The sequence below is a fragment of the Artemia sp. Qi Xiang Cuo genome, chromosome 5 (assembly GCF_049724085.1).
Source record: "Artemia sp. Qi Xiang Cuo chromosome 5, ASM4972408v1, whole genome shotgun sequence".
Classification (NCBI taxonomy): domain Eukaryota; kingdom Metazoa; phylum Arthropoda; class Branchiopoda; order Anostraca; family Artemiidae; genus Artemia; species Artemia sp. Qi Xiang Cuo.
Window position 1 is genome coordinate 28,736,564 of NC_142798.1, and position 12,390 is coordinate 28,748,953.

General features: G+C 38.8%; 1 protein-coding gene across 3 annotated transcripts in view; it reads left to right on the forward strand.

The window, feature by feature from the left end:
- The window catches only part of NaPi-III (Na[+]-dependent inorganic phosphate cotransporter type III), a 163,317-nt gene that overhangs the window by 45,438 nt on the left and 105,489 nt on the right, over positions 1-12,390 (forward strand). For all 3 annotated transcript variants that reach the window (XM_089089477.1, XM_089089476.1, XM_089089478.1), the window contains exons 2-3: positions 262-344; positions 4,063-4,691. In XM_089089477.1, coding sequence (XP_088945603.1) covers positions 4,499-4,691 — 193 coding nt within the window. In that variant the 5' untranslated portion in view covers positions 262-344; positions 4,063-4,498. The remainder of the gene's footprint in view (positions 1-261; positions 345-4,062; positions 4,692-12,390) is intronic.

Sequence of the window (12,390 nt, forward strand, 5' to 3'; positions counted from 1 at the left end):
TTACCAGGTGGATGCACAGTAGGATTTGGACCTGTTCTCTTCTCTCAACGTCTCGACATTTTCATGATTAGCCCCATAATTTTTGTATTTTCCATCTAACTCAATTAATTTTGACACTTTGTTTTAAGTTGTAACCCTGGCCCCCGAAATATCGTCCCTTCTAAACAAGACCATGCCCAAGTATTTGTATTTACTAGAGAGAGAAAATAATTCTACGGTTTGCAAGATTTCACTCTAATCAAATGATCCTCTCTTTTTCAGGATTTCCTTGTTATCCAATAATTCCTATTGATCCATCGCTTTGATTCATCAGAAAGAAGTCGGAACGAGTTCTACAATAATAGGTACGTCAGTCTATCCAAAGACCTAAGAACGACAGCATTTCTAGAATAGTTTAGGTGGATCGTTTATTCATAACACCGTGTTACAAAACTAAAAAAATATGGGAGGTAGAATAAAGAATAATATAATAAAGAATAAGAATCTTTAACCGATCATGAACATTGAACTTTGCTCCTATATTGAAAGGGATGCGCCCCTCCCTCCATCAGCAATGACGCCCTTACTGAATTACGATCGAAGAATAAATGGGGTATTTTTTTCAAAACGGGGGTTTTTACTGTTTACTCGACACTTGTTCTGTGCCAATAATAATAACGAAGCATGGAGAATTAAAGTAGCTTAAAGTATGAGGCATGTTTTTTAAGTAAGTACCGTTTTGCGATTCCGCCGCCACAGCGCGACGGTCGTCGTTCTGCGCATGCACGCTGGTTACCTACATCTCTTGTCTTAGTTGTCTACGCACTGACGCCACTATAGTGTGATTCTTAATTGTATACGTTGTTTACTGAGTGTTTAAGATGCCTCCGACAATCGTGAGTCCCGCCGATTGTGAAGTACGGGCGGTTATACAATTTTTTAGTGCCAAAGGCGTAAAACCGATCGATATTCATCGTGAGTTAAGTGAAGTTTACGGACAAAACATAATGAGTGATGGAATGGTAAGGAAATGGATGAGAATCAAAACAACAATCCATGGAATGGCGACATTCATCATCACCCAAAAAAGTGAACTTTAAGCAAACAATTTCTGCCCGGAAAATCATGTGCACAGTTTTTTGGGAGTGGTGCTAGTGGAGTTTCTGCCTCGTAATGAGACAATCAATGCAGCGTCTTATTGTGAGACATTGAACAATCTGCGTCGTGCAATCCAGAACAAAAGACGTGGCAAGTTGAGTAAGGGCATCATTTTGCTGCATGACAATGCCCGTCCACATGTGGCTAATCGGACCAACGATCTCATAAAATCTTTTAAATGGGAAACTCTAGATCATCCTCCATACAGCCCTTATCTGGCGCCCAGCGACTATCATTTGTTCCTGCACTTGAATAAACAACTGGGTGGTCAGCGTTTTCAAGACGATAACGAAGTCAAAACAGTTGTGATACAGTGGTTAACAAGTCAGGCGGAAGAATTTTATGATGGGAGTGTTCAAAAACTGGTGCCACGTTATGACGAGTTCCTCAATATTCACGGAAATTATGTAGAAAAGTAGATTAAGGTACAGGCTTTCATGTAAAAATAAAATTATTGCGATATCTTTGCACGTCTTTTTTTAATTCCAAAACGGGACTTACTTAAAAAACATGCCTCGTAAAATACAGAATTTTCAATTGTTTGCTTATGTGCCTGTTCTGGCTTCATAGCCCTACGTCTTTTCTTGAGTGCTACCTCCTGCGAATGCAGTTTTCCTATACATTATTCTGGTACTTGTCTGTTAAACAAAACACCCTCAAGAAGTGAAGCTGGGTTAATCCTAATGAAATATACCAAAACATGATGATAGTATAGTACTTTACAAACAAAATTATTGAAACTATGACAAAGAATTATGGAAAGCAGGCTGCACAGAACGCATTAGATTAAATACCTAACTTAACTTAACCTAACCCCTAACCATCTCTAAATATTAAATATTAAATTAAAATATACTTACATCGTAGTTTTCTCACTGAAAATAAGCAAATCATAGCTGATCCAAACCGGTTTTGTTAGATCTTAGACGGCGTAATTCTTGGGGATGTTCATCGTTTGTCTCAGCGGCATACGCGGGGGGAAATATAGGGCATATAAGTATAGCAACATTTTTTGTCCTGGCATCCGTGATTCCCGTGGGATCCGTGCATCCGTGGCATTCAATTCAGAGAAGAAGACTGGGCATCGATGAATTCGGATGAATAAGAAACTATTAGCAAATTCTATGGAGATTCGTAGTTTTGTGAGGCCACTTTAAGTAATATATATATAAAAAAAGGAGTTTAACCCCAACACAAGATTATAAGCTTAATGGTCAATTATTCTTTCTTATGTAAAATGAGGAAAGGTGATACTTAAAAACAGAGATTTGTGATAACAATGTTAATAGTAAGATATAACCGAGTAAACTTTTATTCTTTTCCAGTGTCGGTTTAGGTTTGTCAGTTCTTTCCCCATCACAATGGTGCCACGAGGGGTCATCGAGGGATTGTCTTGTTCCCTCTAGAGAAGAAAAAATCCTGTTCCGTCCTTAAATAGCGTTCACGTATCAAACGTTTTAAAAAGGGTCTAATTTGAAGTTTGGAGTACAAGTTTTCTTTGTTAGTACAATGCGCACGTGTTTACTATTTGGTACTTAGAAACCAGAATAGTGACGTTTACTCTGGGATAGTTTTGGAACATAATATTCACTAATTCTATATTCCAGAAATGGCACCTAGATTGATAACGTTTGATAACGCCGAACGAAAGGGTACTTTTCATGCGCCCCACAAAAAGCGAAATAACAAAATATTTCTTAGCTGAATAGTTTCTGATCGAAAACGTACTCACTTGATTTGCCTAATTTTAAATCCGGTTAGGTTTCCGCTTTCCCTGTATTTGGTATCAGATCTGACAACTGTCTGAATACTCGCCGGATTTCAAATATAAAACTTATTGCCGCTTCTTTGATGGTCATAAATGAAGTCAGCTGTAGAGTATCGACACATTATTACTTCCAAGGTACGTGCATATTTGGGGGAAGGAGCCTCCGATTTGACCCCTAAGTTTAAGAGTTTTCACAATCCTTTATTCAATTCTGTTGTTTTTCGCTTTGTGTACCTATGGGCTCGCATCAAATTATTAAACATTTTGAAGTAGAACGAATTTTAATGAATTCTAAAATTTTTTCCTTACCATCGTTAAATAGCCTACGATACCGTAGTGATGATTGCTTAATCCCAAATGCGTGATAAAATGATATTGTTCGCAATATTGCGAAAGATTACTTAACAACTAATCCTCTATATATTTTGGCTACTAATGGCTCTAAAGAATTCTGGGATGTTGGCAATGTAAGAAGTTGAGGACACTACTGTTTCGCATGGCATTTGAAGCAATGATGTAAGGATAAGCATTACCCCTCTATGTGTTGAAATTATTTGAGATATTTTGATTTTATTATTTTAAGGAGAATTACTTGTTTTGTTAACGAACTATTTGAATCAAGGGTCTAAGTATTCGCTACTACCATCTTTTCGCTTGGAAATTTTATGACAGGTATGTACGGTGAGGTTTCTGGAGAGACAAAATAATAAAAAAAGAAATATTATAGAAAATTATGAATAATATTCTCGAGTTTTTAAACGGGGAAAGTGGGATGGAGTCCAGAGACCTTCCGAAGCCTAAATCCAGAATGAAAATTTAAATTTTATGTTAATTCAAGGTGGTATCCAACATGCAATGATGTATGGGCGATGGTTTTAAAATTGTACATTGATAGAAAGATGGTAATTTTAATTACAAAATTATAACGTTCTTCAAAAAGGTACGGTGACATGGAATAACTGCGTTCAAAAGATATTTGAATTTTACATGTTTGCTTAAATCTGTCTGTTCTTTTAGCTATATTGGTAAATGCCTTCATCTTCCATTTACCTGATTTGTTTTTTCTAAGAACATCCTTCAAGCTGCTGTTCTGGTCTTTTGATATTCTTACATGGGGCTACTCAAGTTCATCTTAACTAGTAACATTTTTTTTTCAGGTTTTGTCCGGTGGATGACCATTTTTTACGCATTTTCCAACATTTCTGTCACTGCAGTGTGCTTTATACCTGAAGAACTAACCACATCTAAACTGTCGCTAAACTTGTGTGCCGTTTTCGATAATGCTATTTTTGTTCCCATTGGCGGTCACTGAATGTCCGCCTAAATTTGAAATTTCAAAAGAGACAGTCACTATCCCAACTCTCTCAACCCTCTTACCAAATATTAGACATAGTGAACTTAGTGATACATAGGGAAAGACTTTGAAGTTTTTTTTTTAATTTGCTCAAATTGGCCAAAACACCAAGTGGACTTGTACATATTATTGCTTCGTTGCTGGGAGCTGAATATTTTTATTAAAACTGTTAAAAGAAGTGCGTTTTAGCAACTAGACAAAGAAGGATATTTTTATAGTCGTATTTTTTGAAGAGAAAGATGGAGCCATTTTCCCCTGATGTTCTTTGGATTGTGATCCTTGGTTTCGTCCTTTCCTTCATTTTAGCGTTCGGCATTGGTGCCAATGATGTTGCCAATAGTTTTGGAACGTCTGTTGGAAGCAAGGTCTTGACAATCAGACAAGCTTGTATTTTGGCAACTATTTTTGAAGTTGCTGGTGCTGTTTTAATCGGTGAGTATATTACTGATTTTCTTTTAAAGTTACTCCAATAAATAATGGTTGGTGGTACAATTCGTTCTATAACTAGCCGAAAATGCATGCTTCACGGGCTTTTTTCGATTAGCTTTACCATTGACTGCGTAGTTCTGGTGTATTCGATTGTACGTGATTTAATAAAATTTGTGACAAATACCGATGGGAATACCTGCATTTTTGTGGTTTGATATATGAAACGGGGAAAATATACATTGAAAGACCAACTAAAAGTACGAATTACCTATTTTGTCCAGTAAGTGTGTGAAAAAAGGGCATAACCGGGAACAAATTGCAAGAGAAAAGATTCTTTGACTACCCGACTCAAAAAAAATGTGCTGATTCCAAATATGCAAAGTTGGCTCATCTATCTGTTTCACAAATAGCCTATGTTTTTTTTTAGGTTGAGGTTGATTTTGTGGGGGTGAATCTCGTGTTTCATATATAGGCGTACAAACACGAAATTGATGTCTAGAATAGTGTAACAGGTCACGGTGCTTGCGAAAACCACCTTTATTTGAACATAAAATTAAAACTTAGGTTTTTTTAGGTTGAGGTTGAGGTTGATTTCAAGAAGGTGGAATTCGTGCTTCCATATAAAGACGTACTACAGCAAAATTTATGTCTAGAGTAGGGTATTAATCACGGTGATTATGAAAATCGCCTTTAGCCCATATGAATGTAAAACTAAAAATTAGGTTTTTTGACGCTAAGGTTGATTTTGAGGAGGTGAATTCGTTTCTACATATTTAAAAAACCTTCGGGCGATTCTAAATCTATCACTACAGTGATAAAACCTATTTTATCATGCTCCGCCTCATCTGACCAGTCGACTAATGGGTAACAGGTCAAAGTAGCTTTCAGTGAGAGTTGTTTAACTGACGGTGAAGTTTTGCTGTTTCTTTTTCTTTCACAAAAAGGTAAGAAATCGGTTTTTTTTTATTTATGAAAGCAGATTACAGCATAGTAAGTTCAGAGTAAAAACTGCAAGAGTTTTTGCTGATTTGTAATAAAACATTTTGGTATAGAAAAAAATATGATAAAGCCCTTTGGATGCCCGCTGTGATGGATTCTATTTTAGAGACCTTGCAGTCCCAGTGGGCAAGGCCCTTGCACGGCGGTGACTTTTAATTCACGTTCGTCGAAGTTGGTAAAACGGCGCTTTTGAAAATGCTTGATCATAATCAATTTCTAAAGCCGCAGTAATCTTGGAATGGCTGTTCTGGTTTATTTTCGTTTCCTATGGCTTATGGCGTTTTAGTTTGGCTGACCCTGCTGATCACACACGCCCTCTTACTCTCTCTCTCTCTTTCTCTCTCTCTCTCTCTCTTTCCCCCTCTCTCTCTCTCGGTCTTAGAAACATTAAACCAGTTTAAACTTAGCTATATCTTTTTAGGTTGAACGATGAATGTATGGCAAACTACTCTTAAGTTTTAAATTGTCGATATGAATTGTATCATTTGCAAAGAAGAAATAGGGGAAGAGTGGGGAAAGGTCGCTTTGGGACAAAATGTGCAGACTTGATTCATGAAGCTAGTCGATCAAGGAAGCGGGAAGATGTCATGGCTGTTATTGGGGATCCTGTTCATAAGTTATGCAGGTCTAGCTTCACACACAAGAAATCTATTGGGCTTTACTTGTCATCGTTAACGCAGGTGAAACAAAGTCAGATGTGAGTATCTTCCCGTTTATCTGGAAACTTCAACTTCAAATTCGATTGTGTCTTTTGCTCTACGCCAGTTATCTTTGACAGAACGAAGAAGAAGGAAGACAGTTTCAAGGTTAGAACGAGAGACTTTGAAAATACACTAAGAGTGGTTTGTGGAAAGAGAAATGATGGATGCTCAGGAGCAGTGATGCCTAGAATACTTGCTGCCACTGCGGATCTACACGCTGCTGATGTAGTGTACCATAAGTCCTGTCACTCAAACTTTCTAACGGAACGTAACATCCCCAACAAGTATAGCGGAATATCTTCACAGTCCAGAAAACGAAAATCTGATCGACCAGAGAGCTTGAATCAGAACCAGGCTTTCGGGAAAGTTTTAGAGTTTTTCCAGGCTAACGATGATGAACAACTAACACTAAATGATCTTGTTAGCATGAAGAACGAGCTAATGGGTGATTCTAAGGATTCTGGATATGGTAAAAAATACATGAAAAGAAGATGCGAGAGAGATTTGGTGAAAGCGTCGTATTTGCAGAAATAGACGGCAGACAGGACGTCATTACTCTAAGAGCCACAGCTCATGCCATTCTCAGCGAGCATTACTTAAAGCTAAAAAATGTCGATTTGGAACTGGAAAAGGAAGGTATCGTACGAGCTGCTGCAGCTATAATCAAAAGTGATGCCAAAGGTATTAAACAATAAATGGATATGTATCCTAATTCTGAAAACCTTGGAGAGATAACAGACAATCTCGAATAACTACCCTCATTTTTGTGGCTTTTTCTCAACACTCTGTTCGATGATGCAACTAGACAAAACAGAGAGGAAGATTGCGGCAATAGGTCAGTGCATGCTACAGGCCTGTCGGCCAAAGGCAATCAGACCACCTCTTCAGATTGGATTAGCTGTCCAGTTGCACCATCAGTTTAGCAGCCGCTTTCTAATTGACATGCTTAGTGCTATGGGTTTCAGCTCATCATATTACGAGACAAAGCTCTTCGAGCGTAACGCTGCGGTTTCTAACAGCACAAACATAGAGGGATTTGAAGGAACTTTATACATGCAGCACATAGCTGATAACGTCAACCACAACGTCCTAACCCTTGATGGTAACGACAGTTTTCACGGCATGGGCATAATTATTTCTGTGACTCCACTATTGAGGTCTTCGACAGTACTAGAGAGGAGAAAGTTTGTTATGTCTAGGCAGATAACAGAACCGAACCGAATTCCCATTAAGTATCTGAGACAGACACTACGACAACCTAACTTTCTTTACGATTCGCTACCACGAGTTTCGATTCTGGATCCCTAAAAATATTGCGACTTGCTGTGGAAGATGTCCAGACTTTTTCCTGCACCCTTGGCTAGCTGGCAAGGAGCTATGAGCGAGCTGTATGCTGACACGCAGTCAGACTCCTATACAGGGAAAGCCTCCATTCTCTTCATGCCTGTGATAGACATGAAACCAAGTGATCACATTTGTATCTACTCCACACTCAGCTTTGTTTGCCAACAGTGTTCCAGGTACGGCGTGACTCCAGTACTGACCTTTGATCAGCCATTTTACTGGAAAACTCTTACAATTATTACTGCCGGGATTGATGCAAGTCCTATAAAAAAATGTCCTCCGGCTGGGTGGTTTCCACACACTCATGAGTTACCTTGGGGCTCTTGGGCAGATTCAAGAGACATTGAAAATAATATATGTGCCAAATGCTGTTCAACACATCATTTCTGGGAAAGCTTATTCCAGAGCTATACGAGGACAGATACTGATTGACTGGGCACTGAACACACTTCTCTTCACTGAGCTTTACGGCACTGAAGATGGTGGTGATTCAGCAGACACGGAAAACATAATCAGTGCTTCCGACAAGCTTATGGAGTTGTTTACTGTTTATCTTGGCGCATTGGAAGGTAGCACAGGCATACAAAGTCTAGAAGAAAATCTATCCCTGGCAGAAATCGCCAGGAAATTTCTTCTCTTAAACAGTCACTTTCGGAAAGGTCGCGCACGACAAAACTTTGGATACAATATATGGAAATGATGGACATACTGAAGAAGTTTATCCAAGCAGAGCGTAGAGGGAACTGGGATCTTCATCTTCAGGCAGTTGAAGCTATGTTGCCGTATTTTGCAGCTTCCAACCATGGGCGTAGGCAGCATCTTGTGTCGGGGGGGGGGCAGCCGCTTCTGTGATGGAGGGGGGAGGGATCTTACTAATACTTCCCGAGGTCCTTTGAATATAAGTCTTTAGAAACTAGTCATTCTATAAAATAAAAGTTCAAAATAGGGATAAAATCCTTTTTAATAGACAGTGTATAATAAATTTCACAAAAAATACCAGATATTTCGGTCACACATACAGTGACCGTCATCAGTAGAGTTTTACTACTGATGACGGTCACTGTATATGTGACCGAAATATCTGGTATTTTTTTGTGAAATTTATTATACACTGTCTATTAAAAAGGATTTTATCCCTATTTTGAACTTTTATTTTATCGTCATGGAAAGGCAGTGTGGTCTCCGAAATTATCTTAGTCATTCTATATTTCACTAAAACTCGGCCTTTAACATTTTTCATGTTCTACTTTTCCTGCAACAGTATAACATAAGAGACCCACTAGCTTACTTCCAATTTCCAGAAAACATAAACACCACAAAAGCGATTTGACACAATCACATTATGGTTAGATAACAGCTTCTTCTAGGAATTCAACTCAAAAGCTTACAGTTGGGCAAAATTAAATATTAAAATTGGTATAGGGGAGACCGGCCCATGTCTAGCCAAAGCAAACAGTTTCAATACAAAAACCTATGGGGCTTCTGGTGGATTATAAACGCTCTGACAGATTGCAGTGTATTTTTTTTTTAAAGTCTGACCTTAATTAATACTTTTACCAAAAATTTCAGATTGGATCAGGTTTTATGGTGATTAACTCTGGAATTTTGTTTAATTTTGTCTGAAAGCCTAGGCCTAATTACGAATACTAGAAAACTCGCGTTGTAAACTCACATTGTATTTTCCTATTATTTGCCTGTTTTTGGCAGCTTCCGAGACGTGCCATCTTCACCAGTTTGCTGTTAGTATTTTTTCATCCTGTGGGATAGTGAACTCCCATGTTCGGCCACAATACCCAGGGTAAATTTGGCATGCCGTACCAAGGTGTCCAAAAGTGGGCTATGCTTGTAAAAGCTGTGTAAACAGCATATTTAAAGGTTGAAGGCAAGCTTAATACCAAAAACTGTGTTATTTCTTTCGTTGTTTAATCCTGTCAGAACAGTAGGTGAACTGAAGTTATTTTTTTTCTGTTAAATTTCATTCAAGATAAAATGATAAAACAGAAGAGAAAAGAAAGAAAGGTGGCTGTGATCCAGAAGAAAATAAAATAGCAGTTTTTGCTGTCTTATTCTACAAGAAGTCAGTTGGATTCTCTGGAAGTACCATGGGTGTCCGTAGAGGAACGCTACAAGACTACATAAAAAAAAGTTGAGAGGCTGAATATCCCTCTAAAAAGTCTGGACCTGAATTTCCCTACACCCTGTTACAACCCATGATCATTATTTACAGAGGAACAAGCAAAAAGACTAAGAACTTACTTGAAAACAATAGCTTATATGCTTTCGACTGTATTCCCCTAGAAGCGTGTAAATTTGCATACACTTATGCCATTATTAAGAGCATAAAAGTACCGGATAGCGGAACTGCAAAGGTAGTGGAAACAGTGGAGGAATTACAGGTAAAGATTGGTACCGTGGTTTTATGGATTGACTTAAAACTCTTATCAGTAAGAACGCCAATAAGTACAAGCCTATGACGGACAACTGCTTTCAACTGTCACAGTGTAGGAGCTTTCTTTAACAACCTTGATTGAGGCCTATATAAACACATTTTCAGACCACAAGACATTGGAAGTTTTGACGAATCAGATCTGAAAAAATCCATAAGCCTGGTAAAATCATTGCACAGCGAGGCCAGAAGTAAGTAGGGAAGGTCACGTCAGCAGAAAGAGGTCAGTTGACCACGATTTGTGCTGGTGTTAATGTGTTGGGAACACAGTCCCACCTCTACTTATTTCCCCACAAAAACAGTGTCCGGAAATTTTACTCAGGGGAGCTTTACCAGGAACCATCATGATCAGCTCAGAAAACACTTCTGGCTGGATGACTGCCTCTCATTCTTTGCTTTACTTGCAAAGAAAAATATATGAAAAACTCAGAAGTGCTCACTGACACCCCTATGAAAGAATGCATTACTGCTAGGATAAAAGTTGTATCTGCCAAAAAGCCCTAGTCCTGGAACGGAAGAAAGTCAGACAAGTGAAAAGACTAAAAAGCAAAAGGCGTGTCTCTGGCAACAAGAGTTACAGTTAGAGTGACGATTCTGACATAGATGATCCTGTATACAACAACTCTTCAGACCCCAGCATAGACATTGAAGACAAGCCCCCTACCAGCAACGTCTAATTTGACACTGAGAAAGTCAAGGCTGGTGATTACATTCTGATTGAGCTGAAGAGCAAGAAAGGGAATTCTGTTAACAATGTTATCATTATCAAAAGTAGCAACTGAAGAACGTAAGGTCCTCTTTTGGAAGAAGACTGGGGTAAGAGACTTTGTACTAACTGACGTGATGAATAGTGTCTTAAAGACAGAAGTTGAAATAAAATTGCCTACGCTGAAAGGTAGAACAAAAAGATTAGCAGAGCGGCTTAATATTGGGGTTGATTAGTCAATGTATGATTTGAAATTAATACTCTTTATTTTTTTTTATAACTTGATGAAATTCATTTTGTAGTTTTCTGTGCTGACCATATTCTTTCTTAATTTTATAGCCGAAAAACAAGCTTTAATGTTCCCCTGGTCTGGTCACTTTTCTTTTCTTTTGTCCGGTGGCCAAGCGTAAGGCAGAGACGACTGAACCAGTGCCGGGATGGCCCAGGTTTGGCACTCTTGACCACTTGGATAGAGAGGCATCCAGGTGGAATAATGGCGGAGTATTTCTAATTGTCTTTTTCAAGGATGGTATTTAATGAGTTACTTTTGCTTTGACATGCTCAGCAACTTCTTATCGCTTGAATCAATTCATGGAGAATTAAACAAGTCAAAATCAGCCGATCGTGGGCCAGTCTCCTATCTATATATCGGACCGAAAATTAATATTGAAGATCGAAACGTAAATGTTGATATCGCAAACGATATTTGGAAATTTCTGTTTATTTCCAGCTTTTTTAACCATCTACCAGGTAACATCCAACAAAAAATTCCAACATACGAAAAGTTCTCGCTAATATCAATCGTAAATTTGAAGTTCTAGGGGGGGGGCAGTTGTCCCCCCCCCCCTTCCCTTCGCCCATGCTTCCAACCACTTCGTATATGCGAAGTCTGCCAGGGTGTACCTGCAGAATATGAAAACAGCTGGAAACTACCAATCACAACGTTTTTGACAATTTTCAGAACGGAAGATATGTTATCCGCAGATCCGAAAATTTTTGAGCGGGTGTGTCGTCAGATTTGGTCATTGAGCAGGTCCTCATGCACTTGTTGAAAATTAACCGTGGTCTTACAAGGGGAAGCGGCATGAATGAGTTGCAGAGGCTGACTTGGTTACTTTCTGCACCAACTTGTAGTGCAATTAATTTGTCAATGCAAAATTTTGCTATGGTCCAATACGAGACAAGCAAACAGCACAAAGAAGTTACAGTGTCGAGGACTGAACGCGACAACCATGACACTAGCAAGCTTGTTTGCTTTCTTGCTGAGAATACCCCTTTTGCAGAAGACCCGAGCTTTCGAAACATTACTTCTGGAGCTACGGCTGAATCAAAAAGTCAACGTCGACACAGCTAGATCCGTCGGACAAGAAATCATGGATAGCATGACAGGGGAAAAGGTCAACACGTAGACATTCAAGAAAAAGTCGGTGGCCGTTACGCTTGCTCATAAAGCTACACCACTTATTAATGGACAGTCAGTTCCCGTTGATCCAGCATTGATGTTTC